General features: G+C 53.7%; 1 protein-coding gene across 1 annotated transcript in view; it reads left to right on the top strand.

Moving 5' to 3' along the window:
• The first annotated feature begins 1,542 nt into the window (after positions 1-1,542).
• Tonsl (tonsoku like, DNA repair protein) overlaps positions 1,543-11,199 on the top strand; it is a 14,293-nt gene continuing 4,636 nt past the window's right edge. Inside the window, exons 1-22 of the mRNA XM_005354123.3 lie at positions 1,543-1,578; positions 1,658-1,753; positions 1,840-1,982; positions 2,460-2,643; positions 3,249-3,378; positions 3,658-3,829; positions 3,904-4,018; positions 4,483-4,628; positions 4,728-4,880; positions 5,106-5,231; positions 5,644-5,833; positions 6,494-6,576; positions 6,683-6,772; positions 7,166-7,238; positions 7,334-7,497; positions 7,577-7,700; positions 7,782-8,521; positions 8,615-8,691; positions 9,041-9,194; positions 9,277-9,355; positions 9,773-10,074; positions 10,273-10,444. Coding sequence (XP_005354180.1) covers positions 1,554-1,578; positions 1,658-1,753; positions 1,840-1,982; positions 2,460-2,643; positions 3,249-3,378; positions 3,658-3,829; positions 3,904-4,018; positions 4,483-4,628; positions 4,728-4,880; positions 5,106-5,231; positions 5,644-5,833; positions 6,494-6,576; positions 6,683-6,772; positions 7,166-7,238; positions 7,334-7,497; positions 7,577-7,700; positions 7,782-8,521; positions 8,615-8,691; positions 9,041-9,194; positions 9,277-9,355; positions 9,773-10,074; positions 10,273-10,444 — 3,538 coding nt within the window. The 5' untranslated portion in view covers positions 1,543-1,553. The remainder of the gene's footprint in view (positions 1,579-1,657; positions 1,754-1,839; positions 1,983-2,459; positions 2,644-3,248; positions 3,379-3,657; positions 3,830-3,903; positions 4,019-4,482; positions 4,629-4,727; positions 4,881-5,105; positions 5,232-5,643; positions 5,834-6,493; positions 6,577-6,682; positions 6,773-7,165; positions 7,239-7,333; positions 7,498-7,576; positions 7,701-7,781; positions 8,522-8,614; positions 8,692-9,040; positions 9,195-9,276; positions 9,356-9,772; positions 10,075-10,272; positions 10,445-11,199) is intronic.

The following is an 11,199-nucleotide window of genomic DNA, read 5'->3' as shown; positions in this document are numbered from 1 at the left end:
TCTGGGCTCTGCACTGTTTTCACTGGGACCCTCAGTGTACAGTCTGATAGATGCTGACTGTTGAGGTTGCCTCATAGCCAGGGGTGAGAGCTCCATCTCACAGCAAGTGCTGAGTCTTCAGCGTAATGGGGAACAGAGTACCCCAAATCACAGGATTCCAAGGACAGTTCCAGGCCTTTTGCAGGTGAAGAATCTATATTGGTTTCAGTTCTCCAGCCTAGAGTGTAACTCAATGTCTTCCAGTACAAAGCTATGCAGTTTTCAAGTGTCTTTATTGCATCTTCTGGGAATACCAACACCCACATAAAGAAACTTTCTGTTTAGTTCAGAAAGCACATTCCTCCTCTTCCTCAATCCGGATACCTTCTGTCCTTTCCCTGGGGCATCTGACAGTTCCATACAGACCTCATTCCCAACGATTTCTTTGTATAGTATTGCTTGTTTTGGTTTTTCAGGACAGGGTTTCTCTGTGAAGTCCTGGCTGTCCTGGAACTCACTCTGTAGATCTGGCCTCGAACTCATCGAGAGAGATCCACCTGCCTCTGTCTCCTGGGTGCTGGGATTAAAGGTATGTGCCATCACTGGCTAGATTTTTTGCAATGATTTGTTTTTACTCTATGCGCATTGACGTTTTGCTTGCATGTATGTCTGTGTGGGAGTGTTGGATCCCCTGGAAATGGAGTTAGATAGCTTTTGAGCTGCCATGCGAGTGCTGGAAATTGAACCTGGGTTCTCTGGAAGAGCAGCTAGTGCTCTTAACCACTGACCACCAGTTCTAGGTGATGCCTTCTTTTGGTATCCATGGACACTAGGCATACATACGGTACACAGATACTTAGGCAAATATCCATACACATAATATAATAATTAAAAAATTTTAAGGTAAAACTTACAAGCTAGGTATGGTGCATAAGTCTTTGACCTCAGCATGACAGAGGCAGGTGGATCTCTGTGAGTTCGAGGCCAACCTGGTCTATAAGAGCTAGTTCCAGGACAGGCTCCAAAGCTACAGAGAAAACCCTGTCTTGAAAAACAAAAACAAACAAAAAAGTTTTTCCAAATATAAACAGGTTGTGTGTGCTTTAATTTCTAGAGGAAGTGAGGGCAGCATTACATAACACCTGTAATAGACAGGCAGGTAGACTCCAGGACAGCATGGTCAGTGCCTCAAGTGCCCCAGTGCTCCCAGCCAGCAGCCACATACTGGCTGTAGTCCTGGGAACCCACCCGAAGCGGTCTGTAAATAAGAACACCGACTGCCTGGGCACCCACACTGTGCCTGCCGCCTAGAAGGCTTAGAAGGCCCAACACAAATTCCGCTACCTGATGGCACCTTGCCTGAGCCCGTCGGACTACAACTCCCAGGAGGCCTGGGGTCGAACTACCGGTTCCATCAAGCGCTACTTCACGTCTACCACCAAAGGGGCGGGGTTAGACATGCGCGCAGAAGACTGGGTGGGGCCTGCGTGTTATGGGTGGAGCAAAGTAAGTGGGCGTGGTCCCAGGGAAGCGCGGGAAGTCCAGATTTCCGCGGCGGTGTTGGATGTGTAACTATGACCCTGGAGCAGGAGCTTCGCCGTGAGTACTTTGGGGCGTGCGGAGCACAGGGTGCGGCTCGGTTCCCGCCTTAATCCTGATTCTCTCTTCCTCCCGGCAGAGCTGAACAAGGCCAAGGCCAGGGCCCAGAGGAATGGGCAACTGCGCGAGGAGGCGGTCTACTGCCACCAGCTGGGGGAGCTGCTGGCTGGCCACGGTGAGCCGCAGAGGCGTGAAGGAGTGGCGGCTGGGGATGGATGGATGATGTCGCACCGTGAGCACTCTATTCCCCTCTTCCGGCAGGCCGCTTCAAGGAAGCTTTGGAGGAGCACCAGCAGGAGCTACATCTGCTAGAGAGCGTCCAGGACACCCTAGGCTGCGCAGTGGCCCACCGCAAGATCGGAGAACGGCTGGCAGAAATGGAGAATTACTCAGCTGCCCTGAAGGTAGAGGGCCTGCACATCTGGGGTGGGTCTTCTTGTTGTGGAGAGAGGGTCGGTACGCAAATAAGCATCCCACAGTAGCTGACATGGTTGTCAGCCACACCGTTATGTCTGCTTCGGGTGCTGCCTGGCTCTTGGTAGGGGACTGGAGTATGAATGGGTTTGTGACAACTGAAACTTTTAAGGAACTGTGGTTTTTGCTCTGTGGGAAGAGGAAGAATCAGGACCCATTGCTGTTGGGAGCAACACTCCAGGCTGCCCTTAGTGGTCTGGCGTGACAGCACTGGCTGGCTCCAGGGCAGAGCAGTTGTCATCATAGACAGCCCTTGGCACAGAAAAGATTCGACAATGTGTACAACTAAACTCTGTCGAAACTCGGGAAACAGAAGGTTCTCTTGTACAAGGGTAGCTTCCCCTGGGGTCAGATTTCTGGGTTTGCATGAAGTGGGATTATTTCAAAACTTTTTCTTCCTTTGCTAGCACCAGCATCTCTACCTGGATTTGGCTGCTTCCCTGTCCAACCACACTGAGCTGCAGAGAGCCTGGGCCACCATTGGCCGCACCCATCTAGATGTGTATGATCACTGCCAGGCAAGAGATGCCTTACTTCAGGCACAGGCTGCCTTTGAGAAGAGCTTAGCTATTGTGGATGAGAAACTGGAGGGTAGGTACCCCTTCCCTGGGTTCTTCCCATATCCTGATTTCTGGGCCCTTACTTTCCAGGGACTTTGTTGCTTACCGACTTGATCCTGTCAAGGACCTGCTTTTGTTTGTTTGTTTGTTTTGATTTTTTGTTTTTTGAGGCATGGTTTCTTTATAGATTCAGGGCCTGCTCTGGAACTCTTTCTGTAGACCAGGCTGGCCTCAAACTCACAGAGATCTGCCTGCCTCTGCCTCCCGAGTGCTAGGATTAAAGGCATGCGCCACCACTGCCTGGTAGCATCTGCTATTTCTTTTTTTTTTTTTTTAATTTATTTATTTATTATGTATACAATATTCTGTCTGTGTGTATATTTGCAGGCCAGAAGAGGGCAGCAAACCTCATTACAGATGGTTGTTGGTGGGAATTGAACTTAGGACCTTTGGAAGAGCAGGCAATGCTCTTAACCTCTGAGCCATCTCTCCAGCCCCCAGCATCTGCTATTTCTATGTATATTCTCTGCAGCAGACTGCTGGTTCCCTCAATACAAGATGGGATAAAGGCTGGGTGGACCTGACAACCCCATAGCCAGAGGAGGCAGCTGAGTTCCTAGAGCTGTTGTCTTCCAGGGACACTGACCCAGAGAGAGCTGAGTGAGATGCGGGCTCGGCTCTACCTCAACCTGGGCCTCACCTTTGAGAGTCTGCAGCAGACAGCCCTGTGCCATGACTACTTCAAGAAGAGCATCTTTCTCGCCGAGTGAGGCACCATCCCTATCCCAAGAGGGAGCAGGTGGTTCCCTGGGATCTTCCAAGAGGACAGCTTGTCTAAGTTGTCCGCTTTCCATTCACGTCTGTGCTGCAGGCTGAGGGAAGCAGGTTTTAGCCTGAAACCGCAGGATGGTGGGGCTGGGGCTTAGGTGGTGTTAATAGCCGTGACTGGCTGGGTATCAGCAGCACCACACGTGTTTCAATGTCCACTGTTCCAAAGCTGGTGGCCACTGGGCTCTCTGAGCTCCTGTCGCCCCATCCTCCACAGGCAGAACCATCTCTACGAAGATCTCTTCCGGGCCCGATACAACCTGGGTGCTATCCACTGGCGCGGAGGACAGCACTCTCAGGCCATGCGCTGCCTGGAGGGGGCCCGGGAGTGTGCACGCGCTATGAAGATGAGATTCATGGAAAGTGAATGCTGCGTGGTAGTGTCCCAGGTAGCTCTTGAGTCCTTGTCTGCTGGGCGTGGGCCTTAGCGAATCTGTGGGCCTCACTTTTTTTCTCTTGCCAGGTACTCCAAGATCTGGGGGACTTCCTAGCTGCCAAGCGAGCCCTGAAGAAGGCCTATAAGTTGGGCTCCCAGAAGCCTGTCCAGAGAGTGGCTGTCTGTCAGAGTCTCAAACATGGTGAGGCTGCAAGTGGGCCTGGAATTGAGCCCCAGGGATGAGAGAAGGGCTCTGCTCTCCCAGCAAGAGAGACCCAAGCTTAAGTTTTGGGGAAAGTGGCAACTTGAATACAGGGTAGACTTTTGCCCAAGCCCACTGCGCAGTGTGTCTGGGCCACTAGAAGGTGTGTGGGAAACTGACTGGCTTTATCACAAAGCCAATTAGCCAGTGGGTACTGCAATGGCATGCTGTAGCCCAGAAACCAACGCTGATGGTCATTAGTGTTCAGATCTTCAAACTAAGTGCTGTTCAAAAGTCCCAAGTAGTCAGTCAGGTACCCCGGTACCCCTTATACCAATGGTCCATGAAGGCACTTTCCCCTGCTCCCAAGCTCCCTGCCTAAGGGAGTGTGGCTGCTGAGTGGTTGGCTGTGTGGTTGGGACCCCGTGTTGTGTTGCTGTCTCACATGAGACTTTTTCTATCAGTATTGTCAGTGATCCAGCTGCAACAGCAGCTGGAAGAGGCTGAGGGCAATGATCCTCAACGTGCCATGGCTATCTGTGAACAGTTGGGGGACCTTTTCTCCAAGGCGGGGGACTTCCCAAAGGCATCAGAGGCTTACCAGAAGCAGGTGAGTGTCCCCCTCACTCCGAGCCATCCCTGGGGGCGGGAGGAGAGTGCCAGCAATGTGTGAAGTGTGGGTCTGAGCCTTACCATGCTGCCTCTCCAGCTGCACTTCGCTGAGCTGCTGAACAGACCAGATGTCGAGCTGGCTGTCATCCATGTCTCCCTGGCCACCACGCTGTGGGACATGAAGGATCACCGCAAGGCTGTGCACCACTATGAAGAGGAGCTGAGGCTACGCAAGGGCAATGCCCCGGAGGTGACATGCCCTTGTTCCCGGGTGTCTTTCGGTGGCTCTTTATTGAGCCCACCGTTTTCCAGTGGCAGGTGTGAGTGGATGCCCCTGAAAAGGTTGTTCCTTCTGAAGACTGTCATGGTCTGTCAGTTGGCGATAAGGCAGGGACAAAGCACATCTTCTAGCTTACAGCTGGCCAGCTGGATGCGCTAGGCAGCCACCAACTTTGCGTTTCTCTCTCTGTTCCAGGAAGCTAAGACTTGGTTCAATATTGCGCTGTCACGTGAGGAAGCAGGTGATGTGTATGAGCTGCTAGCACCATGCTTCCAGAAGGCTTTGAGCTGTGCCCAGCAGGCCCAGCTCTTCCAGCTTCAGGTATAAACATTGGATTCCCAAATAAATCCAGCTCCTAAGCCGGGCGGTGGTGGCGCACGCCTTTAATCCCAGCACTCGGGAGGCAGAGGCAGGCGGATCTCTGTGAGTTCGAGACCAGCCTGGTCTACAAGAGCTAGTTCCAGGACAGGCTCCAAAACCACAGAGAAACCCTGTCTCGAAAAACCACAAAAAAAAAAAAAAAAAAATCCAGCTCCTAGCTTTTGAACTTAAGACCTTACTTGTGACCTATATATCCCCAGCCCTTTTTGTATTTTCGTTCTGAGGCAGAGTCGCACTAAGTTGCCCAAGCTGACCTTGAACTTAGAATCCTCCTGCCTCAAGCCTGTCTTTGCTTGCACTAATTGCTCTCTGTGTTGCTATTTGTTCCTAAATGGATGTCTCTGCTCCTCAGAGACAGATCTTACAGCACCTTTATACCGTGCAACTAAAGTTGCAGCCCCAAGATGCTCCTAGCACTGAAATTAAACTGCAGAAACTCAGTATGGCAAAAGACACAGAGGAAGAAGAGGAGGAGGAGGAGGAAGAGGAAGACGAAGCCAGTGAGGCCCTGGAGACCAGTGAGCTGGAGCTCTCAGAGAGCGGTGAGGGCCGAATGCTGCCTCGTGTGCTGGGTGGGCTGCACGTGCCTCTTCTGCCTGGGTCTGCTCTGAGATGTGCCTGGGATGGACTGGTGTGTATTTGAGACGTGTCTTCATGGAGCCTGCTGGGGACACAAAGGGGTGGAACAGCGCAGTTGGAAAGGGCAACCAGTGCTTCTGTGGAAGCGATTGGAGGAGTCTGACAGCCTATATGGAACAGGAGACCTAGTAGTCAAGCTCTCTGGGGAAATCACTGGTCAAAGGCAGTCAACACTGCTGTGATCCAGCGACTGCCTCGTATTCTTCAGCCCCTGCGTGTAGTGGAGTAGTGAGCTAGAAGTGGGCAGTGGTGGTGGTGATGATGCATGTCTTTAATCCTCGCACTCGGGAGGCAGAGGCAGGTGGGTCTCTGAGTTCCAGGACAGCCAGGGCTACACAAAGTAACCCTGTCTCAAAAAACCATAAATCAACAAACAAACAAATAATCCATAACAGAAGCGGGCTTTTGGTGTAGTGAGGCTGGGCTGGAAGTCCATTTTGCTTTACCTGGCTACACAGCTCACAGACCCCAGCGCTATACTTCCCTGCTTTTGGCTGCTCTGCCCTAGGGGTCAGGGGAGATAGCAGGCCTTAGGCTAAAGATCAGTGGCCTTACTCTTCTAGAGGACGATGCTGACAGTCTGTCTCGGCGGCTGGAGGAAGATGAGGAGCTTCAGGGCTGTCTGGGCCGGCGGAAGGTAAACAAGGTGAGGACTGCTCCCCTACCCCCTCCCTGCTGCCCAATACCACTGCACCCGGCTATGCTCCTGCCCCTCACGCTCCTGCCCCGTGTCGGGGCGACTGCACTTACAGTGGAACCGGCGCAATGACATGGGAGAGACCCTGCTGCACCGAGCCTGCATTGAAGGCCAACTGCGCCGCGTCCAGGATCTTGTGAGGCAGGTGGGCCAAAATCCCCAGCGAGATCATTGAGCCCTGGCTTCCTCGGGGAGCTGTGGGCCGAGGCAATATCTCCTTTATTGCTTGTTTTTAAAAAGAGACAGGATGTGTAGCATCCCTGCTGTGGGTGAATGGGCTGGCCAAGTCAGGACAGGAAGGGACAACAGATTTCTGGCTTCCTCCCTCCTGTTCCAAGCCCTATAGTCAGGCACTATCTGTACCAAGGCGCAAGATAGTACATGGCCTAGGAATCTATTGTGATAGTGCAGCCAGCAAGGCACTGGAAGGGCTAGGGTACATCCTCCTCTTTTTCTTTCGTAATACCTAAAGAGGGAAACAGTTACACCTAAGAGTAGACCTTTCAGGCTCAGGGCCAGGACATTTCTTTGTCCCTAGGGCCACCCCCTCAATCCCCGAGACTACTGTGGCTGGACACCTCTACATGAAGCATGCAACTATGGGCATCTTGGTAAGTGGGGTCAGGCCGGGTACATGGTGGATATATGAGTCAGGAGGCAAGAGAGAATGGTTCTGGGAACTGAGTCCATATGGTCTTGCCCCCAGAGATCGTCCGCTTCCTCCTGGACCATGGTGCAGCAGTAGATGACCCAGGTGGCCAGGGTTGTGACGGTATCACCCCCCTGCATGATGCCCTCAACTGTGGCCACTTTGAGGTAGCTGAACTGCTCATCGAGCGAGGGGCATCTGTAACTCTCCGTACCAAGAAGGTGAGCCTGGGCATGAGCTGGGCAGGCAGGGACTGTAATGGACTCTATTGTTGCTTTTGCTCAACTGAGTGCCACACAGGGCCTCAGCCCCCTGGAGACGCTGCAGCAGTGGGTGAAGCTGTACTTCAGGGACCTTGACCTTGAGACAAGGCAGAAGGCAGCGTCCATGGAGAGGAGGCTCCAGTTGGCCTCCTCAGGCCAAGGTAAGCAGGGCCTCCCCTATCTCCTTGACTCTTGCCCTAGAGGTGGGGGTCCTCTCTCATGATCTCTTCTCTCTTCCTTAGTGCCCCACGGCTCCTCTGCCCTCCAGAGCATCCCAAGTAACCATCTCTTTGATCCTGAAACTTCTCCTCCCTTGAGCCCCTGTGCAGAACTTTCCCTGTGTACCCCTAGACTTCCAGAGGTCTCTCCGGCCCCTGCTAAGGTCTTTCTGGAGGAAACTGTGTCTGCTGTGTCTAGACCTCAAAAAAACAGGCAGAGGCCAACCAGCAGCAGTAGCAGCTCAGAGGATGAGGACAGCGTGGGTCCCTGCAGGCCATCTCAGAAAAGACTGAGACCATCCACCAAAGCACAGCAGGATGAAGCCCAGACCCCTGAGCCATCATCCAAAAGTAGAGAGACGGCCACAGCAATTGCTTGCCGCTCTGCTTACCAAGCTGCCATCCGAGGAGTAGGCAGTGCCCAGAACCGCCGCCTGGTACCTGGACTGCCTCGGAGCTCAGATGAAGTCCCTGCCCCCAAGGCAGCGCTCATTCCCGAGGAGGAATTCCTGGCTGGGGACTGGTTGGAGTTAGATACACCCGTGAGCCTTCGAAGCAGGCCCAGTGCCTCAGGGTCTGACTACGAGCGATGTTCTGTCAGGCGCCGGGCTGGTGCCAAGCAGACTCGCCTAACATGTCTCAATGATTGGGGCACACGGACTAAAGCAGGAGATGGCAGCCTGGCTGCAGAGCCTCCAGAGAGTCCCAGCATGCCTAGGACCTCGGGACCCACCAGGGAAAATTGCACAGCAGGCCAGCCTTTGGTGGGTGCATAGCACCGTCTTTCCAACTTGAGACAGGTGGGGGTAGAAAACTCTGGTTTCTGACTGTCCTCTCCCTGTGTCCTTGCCTGCTAGCTTCTGGTCCAGCCTCCTCCCATCCGGATTCGAGTTCAAATTCAGGATAACCTTTTCCTCATTCCTGTCCCACACAGGTAAGGCATACATGTGCCCTCTCCTATTCCCAGACTCCTCTGTCGGCCATGCAGCTCTGCCTGGGCTGTCAGCAGTAGGCTACACAGCACCCTCGTGTGACTATCAGGATGGGTGTGTGAGAAGGACTCCTGGCTTGACACCCTGCTCCCTTGAGCCCCAGGGAGCCCTCCACAAGCTCAAGTGGGGATCCCTAGCACAGTCTAAGAAGGTTTTGTTGGCCTTAGAAATTGCTGGAAGAGCAGCTAGTCGCTGGGCTGCACAGATAAGAGGCTAGTTATCCGGAGGAGATGGTAAGCATCACAGTAGGACCCGGGGCATCTGAGCTCAGCATGTCATTCTTCTCTGTAGCAGTGACGTCCACTCTGTAGCCTGGCTAGCAGAGCAAGCTGCCCAGCGCTACTACCAAACCTGTGGGCTACTTCCAAGGCTCACCCTACGGAAGGATGGAGCCCTGTTGGCTCCGCAGGACCCCATCCCCGATGTGCTGCAGAGTAATGACGAGGTGGGCAGCGGGGCAGGGCCACAGGCACAGGCTTCCCCTCTTACTCAGCTCTGCAGGGCTGCTCACCAGATACACATTCTAGGTGCTGGCCGAAGTGACCTCATGGGACCTTCCCCCGCTGACTGACCGCTACCGCAGGGCCTGCCAGAGCCTTGGGCAAGGTGAGGTAGCTCTGCCTAGGCATGAGGAGCTGGGCATGTAGTCCCCACTTCCCTGCACATACCCATGTCTGGAGAAACCTGTTACATGTGTATGTGTGGGTGACAGGAGCAGACAGCTCTGAGATCATAGACTCTTGGAATGAGAATTCTGAAGCAACCTAAGACACAGGGAAAGGCAAGGGAGGAGTCCGGAGGGGCTGGAGGTCACCAGGAAGCTTGTTTCAAGACCGGACGGTGTGAGTGTGGCTGACAGAAATCAGAGCCCTCCAGATTTATATGCAAGCTCGTGTGGTACTAAATCCAAGGCTTGTAGGAATGGACTCAGGATTACCTCCTGGGCCTCTTGCTTTGCCTGCAAGACTCCAGGGCAGGTTCAAGCTCTGACCCCACCGACCCTATATCTATCTCTCTTCTCAGGGGAGCACCGGCAAGTGCTGCAGGCCGTGGAGCAGCAGAGTTCAAGCCCTTCATTTAGTGCCTGTTCCCTGGCTTTGTGCCAAGCCCAGCTCACACCCCTACTGCGCGCCCTCAAGTTGCATACGATGCTCCGGGAGCTGCGCCTTGCTGGGAACCGACTAGGAGACACCTGTGCTCCTGAGCTGCTGGCAACCCTGGGCACCATGCCTAACCTGACCCTCCTTGATCTCTCTTCCAATCACCTGGGCCAGGAAGGTCTGCGCCAGCTTGCTGAAGGCTCCTCAGGCCAAACCGCTCTACAGGTAAAGACCCAGGGTGCAGTGGGCCAACACCGGCAAGGCAGTAGTATTCCCACTGAGCCATTCACAGGTGCTGTGGTGGAGCTGGGAGAGCCGGGCAGTGCTTGGCCCTTGGATGGGACCCATGCAGAGACCAGACTCTGTGGGGAGGTGGGCTCATGGATATCTGGGAACTCAGTACCCAAACCATGTCTTCTATAGAACTTGGAGGAACTGGACTTAAGCATGAATCCACTGGGAGATGGCTGTGGCCAGGCCCTGGCCTCCCTTCTGCGGGCCTGCCCCATGCTCAGCACCCTGCGCCTGCAAGCCTGTGGCTTTAGCCCCAGCTTCTTCCAGAGCCACCAGGCTGCTCTGGGTAGTGCCTTCCAAGGTAAGATGACCAGCTAAGTGTATTCCCAGAGCCCAGAGTTGAAAGAATTAGGACCTTGAGCAGAGGGACCCCAGGATACAAGGACCTAGCTTCTGAGGAAAGGACCAGTTCTTGTGAGCACCGCAGGCATACATGTGGGTTTAGCAGGGGCTCCAACAGAAGTTGGTTCTGAACCAGCGTTGGATTCTCAGGACCCATCCTGGTCCCCACACACCACATGAGTCTCAGAAAGGCCATGTCTGCCCTCAAGTCCATTTATACCTCTGGATTAAACTTTCTGCTTTCCTGAGGCAATTTTATCATGAAGCCACCTGATTCAGTGACATCCTAGTACAGAGGGCTGGGAACTGGGACCACCCAGAGGAGCCCAGAAGAGGGAGGGGCTTGGGATTAGGTGGCCATGGTCAGAGCACTGTCCTAACCTCCATTCACAGATGTCCTCATCCCCAGCAGCCAGCCATGGAAATGGGGAAACTGGGCTCGGGAGACTGGACATAAGCCTTAGCTTCTCAATCTCCCAGACAAAATTCAGGGGTAGCACCGGGCGGTGGTAGTGCATGCCTTTAATCCCAGCACTCAGGAGGCAGAAGCAGGCAGATCTCTGTGAGTTCGAGGCCAGTCTGGTCTACAAGAGCTAGTTCCAGGATAGGCTCCAAAGCTATAGAGAAACCCCTGTCTCAAAAAACCAAGAAGAAAAAAAGAAAAAAAAACCATCACTTTGTCCTCATCCCCCTGCCCCCCCCCCACACTGCCAT

The sequence above is a fragment of the Microtus ochrogaster genome, chromosome 15, assembly GCF_000317375.1.
Source record: "Microtus ochrogaster isolate Prairie Vole_2 chromosome 15, MicOch1.0, whole genome shotgun sequence".
NCBI classification, from domain to species: domain Eukaryota; kingdom Metazoa; phylum Chordata; class Mammalia; order Rodentia; family Cricetidae; genus Microtus; species Microtus ochrogaster.
Note: the sequence above shows the minus strand (reverse complement) of the source record. Positions and strands in the feature narration are given on the sequence as shown.